Source organism: Perna viridis, chromosome 7 (genome assembly GCF_037379345.1).
Source record: "Perna viridis isolate PV_CMFRI_1.1 ecotype Kerala chromosome 7, ASM3737934v1, whole genome shotgun sequence".
Lineage (NCBI taxonomy): Eukaryota > Metazoa > Mollusca > Bivalvia > Mytilida > Mytilidae > Perna > Perna viridis.
The window spans coordinates 11,732,632-11,752,075 of NC_142451.1; the positions used below are offsets into that span (position 1 = coordinate 11,732,632).

Below are 19,444 nucleotides of genomic sequence, written 5' to 3' on the forward strand. Positions count from 1 at the left end.
AAGACATCCGGATGAAGAATGTGTTTAAAATGAAAAAAAGAGTTCGCAAAGCACAGCATGATATGACCCTGAACAGTTTAGGCAAATATGGACAAAACAAGTTTTTGACACACTTAGAAATGTAAGCATTGAAGACTTACAATTCACTATGGACATTGTTTGGGGTGTGGCCGTTTTGAACCCTTAATTATACATGTAACTCAAAAAAAAATGAAAGAGATATACATGTATGAAATATGTCTGGAAAAGGCAGACAGGGATTTTCATAAGGAATACAATATTTTGTTTTTAGAATTATTATCTGACCAAAATTTAAAAAGGTTTTTGGATGTCAAATTTTGAAACAGAATTTTAAAAGGAACAGCTTGACATCCAAGTCATATAAAATCAACAATAAGCTTTTCCTACCCATTCTAATGATAACAATCAATTCCCCACTTTAAGCTCCTTATTTCCAAAAGATATGGATCATAAACCTTAAAAGAAACGTAAGGGCCCTTCACTATATCCCTATGAACAATGTATAGAAATATGAAAAAGATTAGTTGAGGTTTATCTACTTTATTGTAAATAAACTAAAGTAAACGGACATCTACAACGACGACAGGATGAGAGTAAAATTATTGTTTTAGCAGTCGTATAAAAAGGCATTAATAATAACGACTTCTATATGATCAGGTTAATCTGACCCTATCTAAAATTTTATGCCTACCCTTACAGTTTTTACCATTTTACAAGTAACATGTATATTGTACATGTATATATAAGCTAAAATGACATCCCATTAATTTAATGTAAAAAAATGATAAAATAGAAAAATAAGTGTCTACCTGCTCTACCTTATTTTTTATGGGTGTTACCCTCAACACACATTTTCTACACAGAATGAAAACCCATAGAATGATTCAGTGTAAGTGGGTAATGACGAACAACTACATGTATATTCATTTTATTTTTCAATTTTACATCATGATTTGAACCGAGCATAATTCAGTTTCAAATAGTTTTTATTTATCCATAAAATTTAATCCATTATAAATGGGTTTGATTCGCTGTTACCTTTATTTTCATAGACGGGCCCAGTTGGTCTTTTGAAAATCCTTCTATTATTCTTGAATATCTTCTTTATTATGATTTCAGTCCGAGTTGTCTCAACTCAACAACAGTCTGTAAGTCCATGGGACGATGATTTCTTCTAACAAAAGGAAAATAAAAATTTCATTTGCAAGTTAAAATAAAGGAGCGACCATTTGATTTTTAGGGGGCTAGGATTCAATTTTCTATCCTTTTTAGGACCTGCCTTTTTTCTTCGACACTGCTCCATTTTTTTTATTTTGAATTAATACTAAAAATATTAGGGCAACAATAGATCCTGCCTTTTTATTTTTTTTCTCGAGGCTTGTCCTGGCTTGATATTTCTTGAAGATTCCTGGCTTGATATTTCCTGACTATTACAATCCTACCTTTGTATTTCAAATTTAATCGAAGCTCCCCTGTCAAATAAAAACTTAAAAAAATAAATTGTGGTTCCCTTACTGGCCTTATTACTTTACAATATATCATATTTTGAAATTTTTAATATTTTATAATTGATACACAAAACCCACACAACCCTCCAAACATAAATTTTAGTCTAATTTGTGATGATTTTTATAAAATACATCACACAATGTAAGAAAATGCCCTCCATACATTATGCGTCCATACGACAGGTATCAGAGAGAATCATAATAGTATTTTTTTATTCGTTTACTAGTAAAATTATATACATATACATATAAATGAAGTAAATTAGTTGTCCCAAACAGCGTGGTAAATATGGCCGATGATGGGGCATGAAACCATTTGAACATTTAAATGGTGGAGCATTGTTTAATTTTCGCAACTGATTGCGTTGACAATCTGGCGAAAAGTTTTTACCGAAGTCAATTGTAAAAAAAGATAAATATCGGCATATAATCACCAATTTTAGATAATCAAACATTTTGTCTCTGTGTTTACATCCTTAAATAACCAGCTACAAATTCTCCTTTCTGCATCCAAGGTTTTTTTTAGTGTAGCGGAAATGGCCGAGTAGTTCCGATTGTGAGCGGAGGGATACATCCATCTACTTTCTATTTGGACAGATCTAGTTGTGCAGGAATAGTGGCACATCAACATGACATTAAAAATATGAAAATACGGACAAAATTAACTTCTTGGCCAAGTTTCAAGTCTTTTTATCATGTAATAACGAAGAAATTAACAAATGACATTTTCCTTTAGCGGAACCTTAATGCTCACAAACCTGTAGCTGTGTTTTATCGATTTTTTTTGGTACCATTGTTTAGCTATGATGGGCAAAATGACATTTTATTTTACTTCATCTATCTATCAAAACCTTGAAATTAAAGTGATAACAGACACGACTTCCTCTGCCTCATTTTTTTTATTTATTCCTTAGATTTGACCCAGCGGTCACCTCAGTACAATACTTTATGATAAAACAGATGATTTTGATTTATAATCGCATCAATATACCTGGTTCTACTGCATACGGGGTTTACATCTCAAATATAAGATATGCTAGAGCCTGCACTTATTATGTGGATTAAAAAGGGCAAGTCTCACGTTATGTTGGCCACTTTTTAACAGTTTTGACGTTCTTGTACATAACACAAACCTACGCCGTAACTCTTATGGCCACTATTGACGCGGGAAGTTTGGCTAACCATAAAGTCTCCTTTAACTCCCCATTTCACTTTGAAATACCTGCACCAATTCTGGAAGATAAGTGGATATTTTATTTTGTTCCGGTTTATTCATGTCTTTCAGTTCATGTATTATTTTTGTTTTTACTTATTTTTCAGTTTGTTCTTAGTAGAATCATGTCCACTGATTTTTAAGCTATTATCTTGTTATTAATAAATTAAACTGGAAAGTATGAAACAAACAATAAATTTAAAATGATATGAGGGAGACAACTTTTTAGCAAGAATACATCAACAAAAATATAAGAGAAAAAATTGAAGTACAAATTCAAAAATGGTTTTCCTAACTTTTCTATGAACTCGATTTTGATGAATAAGACCTCATTGATTTAACTGAAACATTTGAGAAAGAAAAAAGGGATTTACATTGATATTCTTTTATATTTTCCATGGAATTGTTTTACACAATTTTGCACTGTAACTTGAGATCACACTGCTAACCATGTTTTATATTTTACGCAATTGTTTGTTATAATAGTTTTATTGTCTGTATAATACCCTGTGTGTGGGTATTAAGAAGTAGCATAACGTATATAATCTGATACAAAATATTTTTATTCAATTATTTGGACGGTTATATCATGCGTTCAATGCGCAGCGGTTTATTTACCTACTTTGGAGAAAATTATTTAAATGAATGGCAGAGAAGATTCTCTTCTAGAAAAAAAACTAATCTTAAAAGTTAATTTTAACACTTAAATTGAGTCAATTAACATTGTATCATTTTAATTGATGCAACGTATCGTTTTGGTTGAGAATTGTATCTTTAATTAAGTGAACATAGAAATAGAGAACGATTCAAGCCTTTGATAGCCTATAGTTTTATTGATTGTTAAGATTAATGGTTCTAATTTCTAAATAGCCTCTAAGTTATCATTAGATGGTACTCTTTTTGTTGGTGCCACTGTATAATGTGTACATGTATTTATGTCTCCCCTTCAAATAATTACAGTCCCTGTATGGGGTAAACTTCCCACTTGCCCCATCCCCCTTTCCCCATTGTCCCATGTCCCATTCCCCATAGCCCTATTTCCCATTGTCCCATTCCCATTGTCCCATACGCTATTCCCTACAGCCCCATTCCCCATTGCTCCATCCCCCATTGCATCGTCTTATTTCCCGTTGCCCAATGCTTTTTTTCCATTCCGAAAAGAAAAAGTAAAGTAAATGTTTTGTCTAACACATATAATGCATTAGGATGTAGAAAGTTTTGTGCAATCAATATTTATATTAGAATCTCGCCGGCTAATTCGAGAATTACCAAAATCACGCGATATTTGCATTGTTTACATGCACAGCCATTCAAAATATTCTTAAAACTATAGATATATGTATAAATTGTGAATGAATTTTATTTCTAAAATTATTCTTAAAACTGTTAAAATTGTCCAGATAAGATTTTTGTTGATTGTTGTTATACATATATTTCAAACAAAATTCTTGAAAATGAGATATTTTTGCAAATTAAATGAGTGCGAACACTTAAAATGTCCTTAATGTTCTAATATTATAGTTTAAGATATTAAAATTGTCAAAAAAAGTATCATGTGTGTAGCTTTGACACATCAATTTCAATCAAATTTCTCAAAAACGACATATTTCTACAGATTGTAAGGGTGCGGAAAATTTTAATTTCAATAACGGTCCCAAATTATTGTTTAAAATATTAAAACTGGTAATATTTGTATCCGGTCGGTGGTTGCGACACTCATATTTCAGTCAAAAATCTTCAAAATGACATATTTTTGCAAACTGTATGTATGCGAACACTTTTATTATACCTATTAGTCTAAAATTATTGTAAAAATGTTAAAATTGTCTATATCATTATTATGTTGATGGCTGTGATACATATATTTCAGACAAAATTCTTGAAAATGAGATATTTTTGGCAAATTAAATCAGTGCGAACACTTAAAATATCCTTTATGGTCTTATATTAATGTTTAAAATGTTAAGATTGTCAAAACAAGCATCACGTGTGGCTTTGACATATTAATTTCAGTTAAATTACTCAAAAATGACATATTTCTGCAGATTGTAAGGATGCGAACAATTTTAATTTCAGTAATGGTCTAAAATTCTTGTATAAAATATTAAAACTGGCAATATTATTATCATTTTCGAGGTTGTGACGAATGACATATTGCTGTCTATTGAAAGGGAATCAGCATATATTTGTTTTAAATGGTCTTGTTATTATTGCTCAATGTGTTTAATTTATCAATATTAAAATCATACGAGTGTCTCCGACACAAAATTATTTCAGTATAGATTTTTAAAAATGATTTACGTTTAGACCTAAAAATAGACATTGGTTATCTTATTTTATATAACTGTATGTATAAATAGACTACGTGTTTTCGGAAAATCATTTCAAGGATTATCATAAATCAACCTGATAAATAATAATAGTTTAACCATTTTGTATCTTAATAGAAACAGGTAGGTACTATTTCCGTTAGTTAGTGTTTATTAATTAAGTAGCTGTCTTCGTAAGAATCATGCAAAATCTGAAAAATATGATACACCCTAAAGAAGGCTACATATTTTTATTTTGAAATTTACTTGTTTTATGGGTCTATATTATGAAATGTGCAATTATTCATTCTAATCTGTCTACTCTTAGAAAATAATCCACATTGAAAATCCAATAGATTCTATGGTATTTGAGTGTCATGTACAGAGTTATCTCCCTTAATTATTAAATCTACAGTGCATTCTATATATTTTTTATCTCATAAGAACACAGGTTATATGAAAAACCAAAGATTAATTTCTATTTACTATGACAATTTAAACAAAATATCAAAAATAAAAATATGTAGGAGTTTCACCCATGAATCACATTTTGCATGATTCTTAGCTGGAGTGCTACTTCAAAGAGTTTGCCTGTTTGATAGACATTCTTGCAATATATCTGTCTATCTTTCTGCATTAGAAAAAAATTGTATTTATAATTTCTCTTCGTAGACACCATGACTACATATTATGGTCACTTCTCCTTAAAACGGAACAAATAACTTTACCTTTTCAATCACCTCTATGACGACGATTATTTGAAATTAAATGTCTCTCAATATTTCTAAAACTTCCTCATTTGTCTACCCCGGACTTGAATTTTTATGAGTAATTCCGCGGGTGTTACTAGAAAATCAGAGGACGCTTACCCTATCGGTGCACATGGTCCAAGCTCCCAGTTTTTAGTGGAGTTCGAATTGTTCATTTGCTTTTGTTATTTTGTATGTATGATTTCAGTTACTTTATGTTCTTTGTTGTGTATGGCTGTTTTCAATGTATGGTCTTTGTCCCTACATTACATTCTTTTGATTACCACTATAACCTTGGTTCCCATGATTATTCTCTCAATATAATGTCAATTAATTTCCTGGGTTCTACTTCCAACTGCACGCGTGCTGTATTATGCCGCAATGTAACTAATCGTGAGTTATGTTTATGGGGTAACTTTTTTCTTTCTTTAAAACTTACAAATTATTAGAAGCATAAGATTGCATTGAAAAGTTTATTCCCAGTTGTTGGTGGAGCCCGAGTTGCTCATTTACTTTTTTACTTTGTATGTATTATTTTGGTTATTTTATTTTCTTTGTTGTTTGTGTCTGTTTTCCATATCTGATATTTCTCCCTGGATTACATTCTTTTTATTTCCGCTAGAATCTTGATTCCCTTGATTACACTTTAACTATAAAGTTCAATAAAACTTTAAGTCTTAAAACTTATTCGAAAATATATTTTCTTAAATTCCCAGTTGAAGTTGTTGAAGATTATCGGGTTTAACATTGCTATAAGATATAAGTTTTATTTCACTTTTGTGGTTTTAATAATAAAAAAAAAACAATACCAATAAAACACAACTTTTCTGGAGTTTTGCATATTACGATTCTGATGGCCATTTTCATAAGATACGTAACATTAATTTAACTGTTGCCGTAAGTTTGAGGACAAACGGAATAGTAACTGTAATCTTGCAATATAGAACAGGGGAAATATGTGAGATGGTAAAATTTATATAAAAAATGGTAAAGTAGTGCCCACAAATGACTTGGTTAAAGATTCTACAAAGACAAGTTGTTTGTAATGGGATTCATTATAACGTACGATCAACGTCCTATCTTTATAACCAATGAAAGACCTGCGTGTTGTGTATTTGTAGCATTGTAGCAGTTTATGTGATATTTCCTTGATCGAAACTGCTTTAGTTCAATATTTAAGGACTAAATACAAAAATGCCAATCATATATTATTGCAAATTTCCGTATTCTAAACACGCATTTAAAGGAGCTACCAGACATTAGGTTCAAAGGTTACATCTATAAAGGAAGTTAAACAACCAAAAACTATCGCCATAGGAAGCTAAATTCAGAAAGTAGACGTTGTGCAATGTGTTATACAATAAATGAGCCTCAGTTTTTTTTTTTAAAGATATCCTTTCTTTAATTTAATTTTCTATTTAAGGACCAAAGTCGATTTTAAATAAGGGTGGGAAATCATGACTCTTAAAACAGTGACCTGCTTCCCCAATCATAGTAGAAAAATCCTAGAAGATCTAGAGGAAGGAGATTTGATTGAGATTAAGAGAGGAATGTTTTTACACTGGGCTTTATACAATGGTAAATAACAAAATAAAACTAAAACTGTAATTTTTTTCAGACTTTATCGTCAAATTTAGTTATAAACACAAAAGTATTTTGTCACAAGCAGCATGAAATTTTTTTAAAGTATTTTAGTAATACCGACAACTCTTGTCGGTTTTATTTTGTGATAGCTTATTTCTTTTCTGCGAATATTTTATCTTTTCACATCATGAAACCATCATTTACATGAAGTTTTTTTTTTAAATACCAAACCAATTCACAAAAAATGCATGCCTGTGCAAGGATCTCTCCCTCTTCATTCTTTATTATGTAGGAAATGAAGAAGTTATCCATTTAACTGTAAATTCCGACCGTTCTACATCTACAGATGCAATGTTTTCTGTAAGCGGCGGCTTGAACGACAAAGGTGTTGTCAAAGTAGATAAGTTTTGGGACGTTGTTCAAAATGACGAAATTTCTAAAAACAACCAGCATGATCATACGCACAAGTAAGTAATAAGATTTTCGGTATGTTTTGAAATACAGTATATTCGACTAATGAAAACCAAAACTGCGTATCAGAATTGTAAAAAAAATCTTTGGAAATCACTGAAGCGCGACCATGCCTATGTTGCTCAAATCTTAATATATGGCTATTTTTTTTTACAGTTCCTGAAATTTCATTTCCTGAGGTGTCCAACAAAACTGTAATACTTTGTGTGTATTATTATGGTCATTTTATGTTCATTGTTGTGTGTGTCTGTTCTCCATGTCTGGTCTTTGTACATGTCCCTGGATTACATTCTTTTGATTTCCGCTAGAATCGTGATTCTTTTGATTACGCTTGCATGTAAAGTTCGTTATCTGTAATAATATGTTCATTATTATTTAGAAAACTACAATATGTAGTAAACTTAAAGTTATGGGTATACAATCAATTGATTGGCTTCCTTCATATTTGCCGCAAAGAGTACAATTTTTGTCTGTAAATAATACTATGTCTGAACCAGTGAATGTAGTTTGTGGTGTACCTCATGGTAGCATTCTGGGACCGCTGCTATTTTTAAGTTACATGAACGATTTATCAATTAGCATAGATAACAAATGTAAACTAATTGTATATGCAGACGATAGTGTAATATTATTTCAACAAAAAGATCCAAATGTAATATCAAAAACATTAGGAAGTGTATTAGAGCAGTGTTCAGACAGGCTGATTGATAATAAATTATCATTGCATATAGGTAAAACCAACTGTATGTAACAAATGAATTTGGTCCCAAAAGAAAAATCAAACAAATCTCAAATGTTTCTGTTAAATGTTATGATCATGTAATTAAAGCTACAGATGTTGTCAAATATCTCTGAGTTTATATTGATAGTTATTTGAACTTTGATAAATTAATGTAAAATATTGTTTCTAAAGTCAATGGAAGACTGAAATTTTTATATAGAAAATGCTAAATGCCTTGATTCCAGATCGAGAATAACACTGTCAACGTCTTTGATACAATGCTATTTTGATTGTTCATGTGCCTCTTGGTACAGTATTTTAGAGGCGGGATTAGCCAAAAAATTGCAAATCTTGCAAAACAAAGTTGTTAGGTATATTCTCGGCCTGGGACTCAGAACAAGCGTAAATTTTGAAAAAAAATTGAGTGTCAATACATGTATGCTTTCGGTGCCAGATAGAGTTAACCAACATAGAATTAACCATATTTTTTTAAATATTTACCATAGTACTGCACCTGAATATTTGTGTGAACATTTCAAAATGAATCAAGGAAATACAAGAGGTGCTTCAAATTTAAATTATAGTATACCTAATTGTAAATTATGTAGTAAAGATAGTTTCAAATATCATGCTATACAAACTTGGAACAAATTACCCCTTACTGTTACAAATATAACGAACATTTTTCTCAAAACAGAAGTTAAACTCTTAATAAAGGAAGAATCCAAAAGGAGAGAATAAAAAATATTTTTTTTACTACAAAATGTCACTTTTTAGTATAATAAGTTGTATTTACATACACTGTTAATATTTTAGCAAATGTGAAATGCCTTATGAGTTGATTCAAGTATTTTTCAGGTATTCTTTTCTTCTTAAGGACCCCATTGGAAATAAGCCTTGTTTAATAAGTACGGCTGTATGGGTTATCCTTGACAAGTTTCAAAGTTACATATAAATGCTAATTCTTATTCATGTAATGTCTTCGTCTGTGTACGTTTATGTCTATGTGTATATGTATACTGCATTTTATGTTTTTATTATACGTGCTTGACTTGTCTAAATAAATATAAATAGAAATAAACAAATAAATAAATAGATGTCGACAAAGGATTAACGTCAAGCGATGCTCGAAAATCATAACCATGAGTCGTTTTGCTATTTTTAGAATCCATATAGAATTATTTGTGTGGTCTTATGTAATTAGATTCAATTTAAAAACAACTGATTAAAGGTTATATTTCAGTAAAGTTACAATTCATATTATCTGCATCTGTCTTCGATGCAATTCTTCTTTATTGGTGGAAAATATTTCTGCAACTTTTGGATCTTTAAGAATAATTAAGGAAACCAAGGTTAAAGCGGTAATCAAGAGAATTTAATCCAGGGACAAAGACCAGACATGGAAAACAGACATATATATATAAAAAAAAGAACATAAAGTTACTTAAATCAAACATACAAAGTAACAAAAGCAAATGAGCAACTCGGGCTCCACTAACAGAATTGGTGTCGTTTTCTACTCATCGCCTACAGTTGCCTCTCATAATTCTGTCAGAATCTGTCAGGATTTTTGTTCTACGACAGCAGATAGAACAGAAATCCTGACTGATTCTGATAGGGTCTGACAGAGGCTGTCCTGGGTCAGGACACATTTTGCCCTAATCCCTGACAGATCCTGACAGAAACTGACATGGGTCGTGACAAAGAAAATACGAAAAACTGTTCTAAACTGTCGTACCCCCTGGACAGTTCCTGACACTAAATCTTCCTATTCTGTATGACGTAATTTATAACAGGAGGACCGCGATTAATAAATAAAACTGTGTGACTAATGTAAATTAGCTAACCCAATTAGTTAGGAAACAAATTTTGATTTCAAAATTTACATTGAATTCCCAATTATATATAGAGAGCTCGTCGTGATCATCATCCCACAATCACTCGATCATTGTTCATGTTCCAATTTTCAAAAATTATCATTGTTTACATGTATATTTTTTTTACATTCTATCATACACCTGTGGTATCAATTAAATCAAATTATTACAAAATTAAAGGTCTATGTTTCTGTTCTAAGTGTAAAAGTCGTAACAGATAACTTTCAGATGTTCGGTAATTCTCACGAAGTTCAAGATTGACAAAGTCTTTTTTTAGTGACAGCTACTTTTAATGACATAAGGGTCACAAATCATTCTAAAAATATTAAAATTGACAATTTAGCATTAAATGGGTGACTGATGCCTAAATATTTCAGTCAAAATTCTTCAAAATGCCACTTTTAGCAACGAATAACACTTCCAATTTCCATACATAGTCTAGATATGTAGAAAATGTAGAAACTAGAAATGTTAGTTTCATATTAGTGACTTTGACACCATTATTTCAATAAAAATTCTGCACAATGTATAAGTGCAGTCAATTTTATTTTTCATGAGAGTCTAAAACTATTGACTAAAATGTTTATTTTTTTTTCAATACAACTATCATGTGGGTGACTGTGACTCATAAATTTCTGTCAAAATTCTACAAAAATGTCATATTCCAGCATATGTTATAAAGCCCACACTTTTAATTTTTATGAGGGTCTAAAATTGATGATTAAATGCTTAAATGATTAAATTTTTCAATATAACTATCATATAGTGGCTCTGACACATTAATTTAAGTCAAAATTCTTTAGAAATTTCATATTCTTGCACAATGTATGAGTGCGAGCACTTTTAATTTCCAAGAGGGTCTAAAAATAATGACTGAAATGCTATTTTTTTTCAATATAACTATCATGTTTGTTGGGGTTTAACGCCCGAGCAGCAATATTTCAGCTATATTCAGGCGATGAACATGAAGTGGATGATAAAATGAACATGAAATAATGATGAAATGAAAAAGGGATGTGACACAAGGAAAATGGGGTCGACAAATTTTGATTGCCACTGGAAATAGGGAGAGGTGGGTAGGGTCGGGCAATTTAGCCTCCTGTGGCGGAGCCCTATGGTTCCTACTCCTATCGAATACCACAGCAGGGTTCTTTAACGTGCGAGGAACGTGGCACCTTTCCCAACACGGTGCACCACTATGGTTTGCGGTCAGGTTTTCCGTATTATAGCCTGACAACCCCAGCATACAACACGCCAGGGGTACCCCATTCCACCACCTGGGGCACACATCCCAGTTGTTCTGTGGATAGAGCGCCCTAGCCCCCGACTATGGTCCTGAGCACTATTTAGTCGCCTTTTACGACAAGCTTAGCGCTGCTGCAGGCCTATTCTTTTAACATCCGGACCTGCACGGGGCCAATTTAATTATCATGTGGTTGCTGCGATACATTTGTTTTAGTCGAAATTCTTTAAAAATGTCATATTCTTGTAAGATTAATCAAGGGAACCAAGGTTATAGCGGTAATCAAAAGAATGTAATCCAGGGACAAAGACCAGATATGGAAAACAGACATACACAAAGAACATAAAGTAACTGAAGCAAATGAGCAAAGTAACAAAAGCAAATGAGCAACTCGGACTCCACTAAAAACTATAAAATATATGAGTGTACAAACTTTTAATTTGCTTGAGGGTATAAAACTATTGACTAAAATGCTACATTTTTCGATACAGCTATCATATACTGGCTGTGACATATAAATTTGAGTCAAAATTCTTCAAAATGTCATATTCTTGCAAAATGTATGGGTTTACACACTTTTAATTTCCATGGGGGTCTCTCTAAAATTAATGACTAAAATGCTAAATTTCTCAATATGATTATCATGTGGTCGCTGCAACAAATTAGTTTGGCTCTACATTCTTCAAAAATGTTATATTCTGGCAAAATGTATGAGTGCCTACAGTTTTAATTTCCATGAGGGTCTAAAATAGTGACTGAAATGCTTAATTCTCCGATATAATTATTATGTGGTGGATGCGACATTTTATTTTGAGTCAAAATTCTTTGAAAATGTCATATTCTTGCAAAATGTATAAGTGCGCACACTTTTAATTTGCTTGAGGGTATAACATTATTGACTAAAACGCTATATTATTCAATATAACTATCATATAGGGGCTGTGACATATTAATTTGAGTCAAAATTCTTCAAAAATGTCATATTCTTGCAAAATGTATGAGTTCACACACTTTTAATTTCCATGAGGGTCTCTCTAAAATTAATGACTAAAATGCTAAATTTTTCAATATAATTATCATGTGGTGGCTGCAACATATCATTTTGAGTCAAAATTCTTCAAAAATGTCATATTCTTGCAAAATGTATGAGTTCACACACTTTTAATTTCCATGAAGGTCTCTCTAAAATTAATGACTAAAATGCTAAATTTTTCAATATAACTATCATGAGGTCGCTGCAACATATCATTTTGAGTCAAAATTCTTCAAAAATGTCATATTCTTGCAAAATATATGGGTTCACACACTTTTAATTTCCATGAAAGTCTCTCTAAAATTAATGACTAAAATGCTAAATATATCAATATTATTATCATTTGGCTGGCTGTGACACATTTGTTTGAGTCAAATTCTTCAAAAAACCTCATATTCTCGCAGAATAAATGAGTGCGAGCACTTTTGATTTCCATGAGAGCCTAAATATATTGACTAAAATGCTCTTTTTGTTATATAACTTCCATGTGGTAACTGCGACTAATATATTTCGGTCAAAATTCTTCAAAAATGTCCTATTCTTTCAAATTGTATTAGTGTGAACACTTAAAGTTCCACAAAGGTCTAAAATTTCTGTATAAACTGTTTAAAACTGTCAGTATATATAAGTAATCTGTATCATACCGGTGCCTAGATCTGCAACCAAAAAGAATTCAGTCCAAATTCTTAAAGTCAGGGGCGTAACAAGTACGACAGGCAATAATTTTTGTTGGTACTGCATGCCATACATAAAAGTCGGGTAAAAATTGAAATAAAAATCATGGCGAGGTTTCCTTCCCGTCCTACGAATCGGAATTCGGATGCTACGTCTTTCTTTTTTCGTAATCACGTACATGTACTGTATGTGATTCAGTCAGAGAATTATTCTCGAGCTAATGACTGTCAGAATCTGTCAGGAACTCTTCCAATCCTCGTATCGGATCTACTTAGAACAGTTCCTGACAGGAGGGTGTCAGGACCCATGACAAATTGTGGCAAAGCTTGTCTGAAGTCCTGACAGGCCCTGACAAGTGTGTCGCGAATCAGAACAGTTTCTGACAGTTTAGAACTGTTCTATGACAGCCAATCCTGACAGAATCGAAGAGAGGTTAGAAGTGATCGCAATAGTTTCTGACCCGACCTCATCATTATACAGACTTGTTGCCATCATTTTGGATATTGGTTTCCACAGACTCTTTAAACCAGTTTGTGTGAAAAGTCAAGATGAAGGAAAACGATTATTTCTTCCACTACCGTTTGTCAACAAAGGTATAGATGCAATTAATTTGGCTAACATCCTCCATCACAAAAACGTTACCAATAAAGTTCCCCCATATTTCAAAGATAAATCCATACCAATTATTTCATATTCCTATACTTCACGCATTACATCCAAAATTTTCAATTATAAAAGGCTATTGCAGAACCTCGAGATTGAGGACTTCAAGGCTAAACCACCTGACTGTTCTTGCAAAACCTCTCCACTCAAATATGGTCCTTCTGGTCACGTCGTTACGGGAGATTTAACCAACATCGAAAACGAATCTCTGCGTAATATCCTTTCTAAAGATTCAAAGTACCGTGAACTATAAATTGGAATTATAACTTTAAAGTTCTTATGGATGCCGTCGAGGACTATACAAGAAAATGGATAAAACGAGAACAAGAAGACATTGATTCTCTGTCAGAGTAGTTAAAGGCCGTGAGGTCTTTAATTTTGAAACGAATGAAAGTTTAAAGTAGGTCAATGAGTGCCAAGGCTACATCGGTTTTCAAAGACCCCGATGTAGCAAAAACATTGTCTACTATACATGACATATATGTTGTCGTACCAGCAGACAAAGCCCAAAACAACATTGTTTTTGTCTGCAAACCGTTTTACGTCCAATATTTATTATCAGAGGTAGACGTAGAAAATAATAGCAGTGATAAGACCTATACTGCTACCACACTCTCTAAAGAAGAGATTGTGGAAAACCATAAATCTGTGCTATCCTCTTTTGGTCTCTCTACCAAGGACGATGATTGTAATTTATGTGTCTATGTACTGGAATCCTAAACTCTACAAGAATTCATACACACAACGTTTCATAGCTGGATCTGCAAAATGTACCACCAAACATCTGTCAAAACTTTTAACTTCTATACTCACAACTGTCAACGAGGGTCTGTAGTCCTACCACAACACTTGTTACTCCCTTAGTGGTATTAATTCAATGTTGATCCTGAAAAATTCGAAAGATCTTTTGGAGACAATTAGTTCAAGACTATTATCTGAATTAAATAGCATTAAAACCTATGATTTTTCAACACTGTATACTTCTATTCCCCATACTCAGTAAAAATCCCGACTTAAAAAACATTATACACCGTTGTTTTTCCACAAAAGATGGTGCACCTAGATGCAAATATATAGTACTTGGTAGAGATTTCTCATACTTTGTAAGAAATAATTCCAAATCATCTTCCAAATATACAGAGGAAGATGTTTACAAAATGCTGGAATTTTTAATCGACAACATATTTGTCGAGTGTGGTGGACGTGTTTTTCAACAAACGGTCGGCAATCCAATGGGAACAAATTGTGCTCCTTTACTTGCTGACCTATTCCTTCACTCTTATGAGGCTGATTTTATAGCTGATCTGATCAGAAAGAAAGAATATCGTTTGGCTAGATCCTTCAATCTCCGTTTCCGCTACATAGATGATGTATTATCTTTAAACAATCCTAATTTCGGGGATTTGATACATCGCATCTACCCAAAAGAACTTGAGATAAAGGATACTACAGACACTGTGAAGTCAGCCTCATATCTTGACCTACACTTAGAAATCGATGGTAAAGGAAAACTATCGACCAAACTTTACGACAAACGTGATGACTTTTCATTCAGAATTGTCAACTTTCCTTTCATTTGTGGCACCATCCCTTCAGCACCTGCGTATGGAGTGTTCATATCACAACTCATACGTTATGCCAGATCTTGTCGAAACTACGCATACTTTTTGTATCGCGCTAGAACTCTAACAAATAGGCTTCTGGAACAGGGTTATGTTGCTACAAGATTGAAGTCATCACTGCTGAAGTTTTATGGTCGTCATCATGAACTGGTGGATCGTTATGGTGTATCCATCTGCACCATGAAAACTGATTTATTCAACAGGTCATAGTTTTCCTTTCTTCGTTTGTCTTCCCCGGACTTGACTTTTTATGAGAACCTCGGCGGGTGTTTCTAGAAAAGCAGAGGAGGTTTACCCTACGGTGCACCTGGTCCATGCTCCCAGTTTTTAGGTGAGTCCGAGTTGCTCATTTGTTTCGTTACTTTGAATGTATGATTTTAGTTACTTTATGTTCTTTATTGTGTATGTCTGTTTTCCATGTCTCGTCTTTGTCGAAGGATTACATTCTTTTGATTACCGATATAACCTTGCTTCCCTTGATTACTCTTGCAGTAATCCGAATTAAATAATTTATCAACATGAAATAAAGTCAGCATCGAATCAGGATTCCCTCCCCCTTTTTTCGAAAATCAGTAATTATACGAAATTTATCATTTTTAACACAAACCAAAATTATAAATAAGCAATCTTGTCACATTTATAATAAAATAACTCACAAACTGTGAAAGAAATGGCTCAATCTGCTCTATAATCGGCGTTTTCTTCTCGTTCTTCGCAATCCGTGTTTGTTTACATCTTCAAATTTGAAGAAAGCGGACTATCAAAAAGCGTAGGCGCGGAGTGAAATTTAAAAATGCCATTCAGAAATCCTCATTTATTTCTGTTAGATTATATCGTACAAGCTGAAAGGCCGAGTAGTTCCGATTGCATTTAGAACGGTATAATTGGCAGGTGCATTGGCGGTAAATTTCATAATTATTTAAAAAAAGTTTGTTTTATCACATTTAAGAGGTAATCAGCGTCAGTGTAATTGCAATGTTTTACAACACTTTACAACTATTTATACTCAGTTTGGAATACTGAACTTTTCCATAACAGTAAGCGTTTTTATTATTTCTATAATATGACTCTGAAGTGGAAAAACCGTGGATGAATCAATGTTGAAATTATTGACACGACTTCAATGTTGATACAACGTAGACACATCCACGTTGATTTCATCGACGTGGAAACGACGTAGACATTTCGTCGACACATCAACGTGGAATTTATCCACGAGGGTACCACGTGGAATTGACTTGATCCACGTCACCACCAAATAACAACCATATTTCTATATTGATTCAACGTGGAGTGCCCGCTGAGTCCGATTTCTTTGAGCCGCAAATTCTCTGAAACCATACAAGGTCGAATATATTTGTGATAAGAACAATAAATGTAGTATTGTGTATTTCCTAAATTTGTCTTTGAAACAATCTTTTTTCTACCGTCAATTACGGAAAACGCGAATTTTTGGGGAAATATCCCAATTCGGAGACCGTCATTGGTCCGTGTGTTATAATACGCTTTCCCGCATGGTCAATCGACGTATTGTCCGGATCATGCGTACATGTGTTACTCGATTATTGTACGTTCATCATTTTCTTAATTAAACGACATTCAACATTTTTATGAAAATGAAATGGAAAGGCGTAGAACGTGTCGAAATAAACCTTCACCCTTCTATGTGTAAACATCTGCGCCCTAAGTTGGGACCCTTATGTGTAAACTGTCTGGTAAATTCGTACCCATTGTTATGAGTAAAATACTGAATTATTTAAAATTTAAGAATTTATTGTGCACCTTTTAACTGGGTGGAGCAACACTTTCAGAAAATTAAAGGGTGTTCAACTCAGATACCCTTCCATTCCACCCCACCTCCCAAAAAAACTATAAAAAAAACGACTGGATCATCAATTACAAACAAACAGGAAATGACATTTTCACACATTTAGAATGACTTAAAAAATCTTGAAAGCTAAAAGTATACATGTAGTTGTCTTTGTTTTATTACATGGTATGATAAGGAGTTCTGTTCGAGCTAAATCCATAGTTGGGATAAAGTGTGAATAAAGCCTTAGGCTTTTATTATGAATAAAAAAAATCTGTTGCGTGTCCGTCTTTTTGTCCGTTCGTCCCCAGGCGTTTTCCATTTGATAAACAATACATTGTACAGTTGTTAAGCACAATAATACATACAAGTTCGATTTTGAGCTAGATAAAAAAAATTTCGAGTTGGCTCAAAATATCAGCTCCTTCCATAGCCTTCGGTCAAATTAAATCTGGGACCAATGAAACAGCTTCTTAGTCTCAGATGAAATCATTTTGTTTTAGGAAAGTGCATTGGCATGAGGATATGAAACTTAGCGTTGTGATGCACCATTTAACTTCCGTTGTGTGTGTGTGGGTGGGTCGGGGGGCTTAGTTTTTTTTCATTAGTTGATAACAAATGTCGACCCTCACTTTGGAGAAGATAATTTGGTCAAAAGAAGTCAAAAAAGAGTCAAAAGAAAACCAAGTCCCGATGAAAGATTAATGGTCAAATTCTCTTAATTAACTAAACAATTTGAACAAAAAAGATGCCCCGTGCAGGTCCGGGTGTTAAAAGAATAGGCCTGCAGCAGCGCTAAGCTTGTCGTAAAAGGTGACTAAATAGTGTTGAGAACCACAGAGCAACTGGGATGTGTGCCCCAGGTGGTGGAATGGGGTACCCCTGGCGTGTTACATGCTGGGGTTGTCAGGCTATAATACGGAAAACCTGACCGCAAACCATAGTGGTGCACCGTGCACGTTAAAGAACCCTACTGTGGTATTCTCCCGGAGTAGGAACCATAGGGCCCCGCCACAGGAGGCTAAATTTCCCGACCCTACCACCTCTCCCTATTTCCAGTGGCAATCCAAATTTGTCGACCCCATTATCCTTTTGTCCCATCCCATGTTTCATTTCATCGTCATTTCATGTTCATTTTATCATCCACTTCATGTTCATCGCCGGAATATAGCTGAAATATTGCTGCTCGGGCGTTAAACCCCAACAAACAAACAAACAAACAAACAAATAAATAAAGCATTGATGTATGGTAGATGATCGTTGTTCCTTTACAACGATTACTCATTTTGTTTGGATTCGTAAAATTAATACTGTGGGAAAAAAATATACATCTAGGTTTGGACGTTGTTTGTCTTAGGCCAATTTTTTTATAATCTGCTTTACGGCATTTTTTCTTTAAAAAAATTGGGTCGAGGAGAGCAAATAAAAATCAGTCTTGGCGAGTCGATGGAAAAATTAAAAATAAAAGTAATTGCTTTTCGTTTTTATTTTTTATTTTTTATTTTTTATTTTTTATTTTTTTGCTATATTCTAAATGTGCGAAAAGTAAAAGCTTTTCATACCTAATTTCAATATACATTTCACTTCTTTAATTATTAAGACTGATTGATACTGTTTTCACAAGGAAACAGAGAATACACACAAATTTTTACTTTTGAAAAGAAGATGTATAAAATATTTTCGATATGTAGGTACATTTGTACTCCTATCCAAGTTTTGGTCACATTTCAGAAAATTTGTTTTGAATGTGTATTTCAAGTTTTTGTGAACATTTCGACCCCTCTGACAATAATACCTTTGCCTAGGTAAATACATCAGAACCCACGCCACATTTGATCTTATTTTCACGGATCGGTTAAGGTCATTAGTTGGAGAATAACATTTGTATTGTGTCCTAGGTATGACTGGATGTCGGCATCTTATTGATATAATGTGTTTTGATAAT

General features: G+C 33.1%; 1 protein-coding gene across 2 annotated transcripts; it reads left to right on the forward strand.

Moving 5' to 3' along the window:
- Positions 1-5,085: 5,085 nt before the first annotated feature.
- LOC148611342 (phospholipase A and acyltransferase 3-like) lies at positions 5,086-9,685 on the forward strand. 2 transcript variants are annotated; one of them, XM_088591796.1, is made up of 4 exons: positions 5,086-5,195; positions 7,224-7,378; positions 7,731-7,851; positions 8,012-9,685. In XM_088591796.1, exons 2-4 carry the CDS (start codon positions 7,258-7,260, stop codon positions 8,016-8,018), a joined length of 249 nt encoding a protein of 82 aa, XP_088447922.1. In that variant the 5' UTR covers positions 5,086-5,195; positions 7,224-7,257; the 3' UTR covers positions 8,019-9,685. The 2 variants fall into 2 exon arrangements, with proteins under 2 accessions (XP_088447922.1, XP_088447921.1); XM_088591795.1 differs by having other exon boundaries at positions 7,677-7,851; positions 8,012-9,675.
- Positions 9,686-19,444: the final 9,759 nt, after the last annotated feature.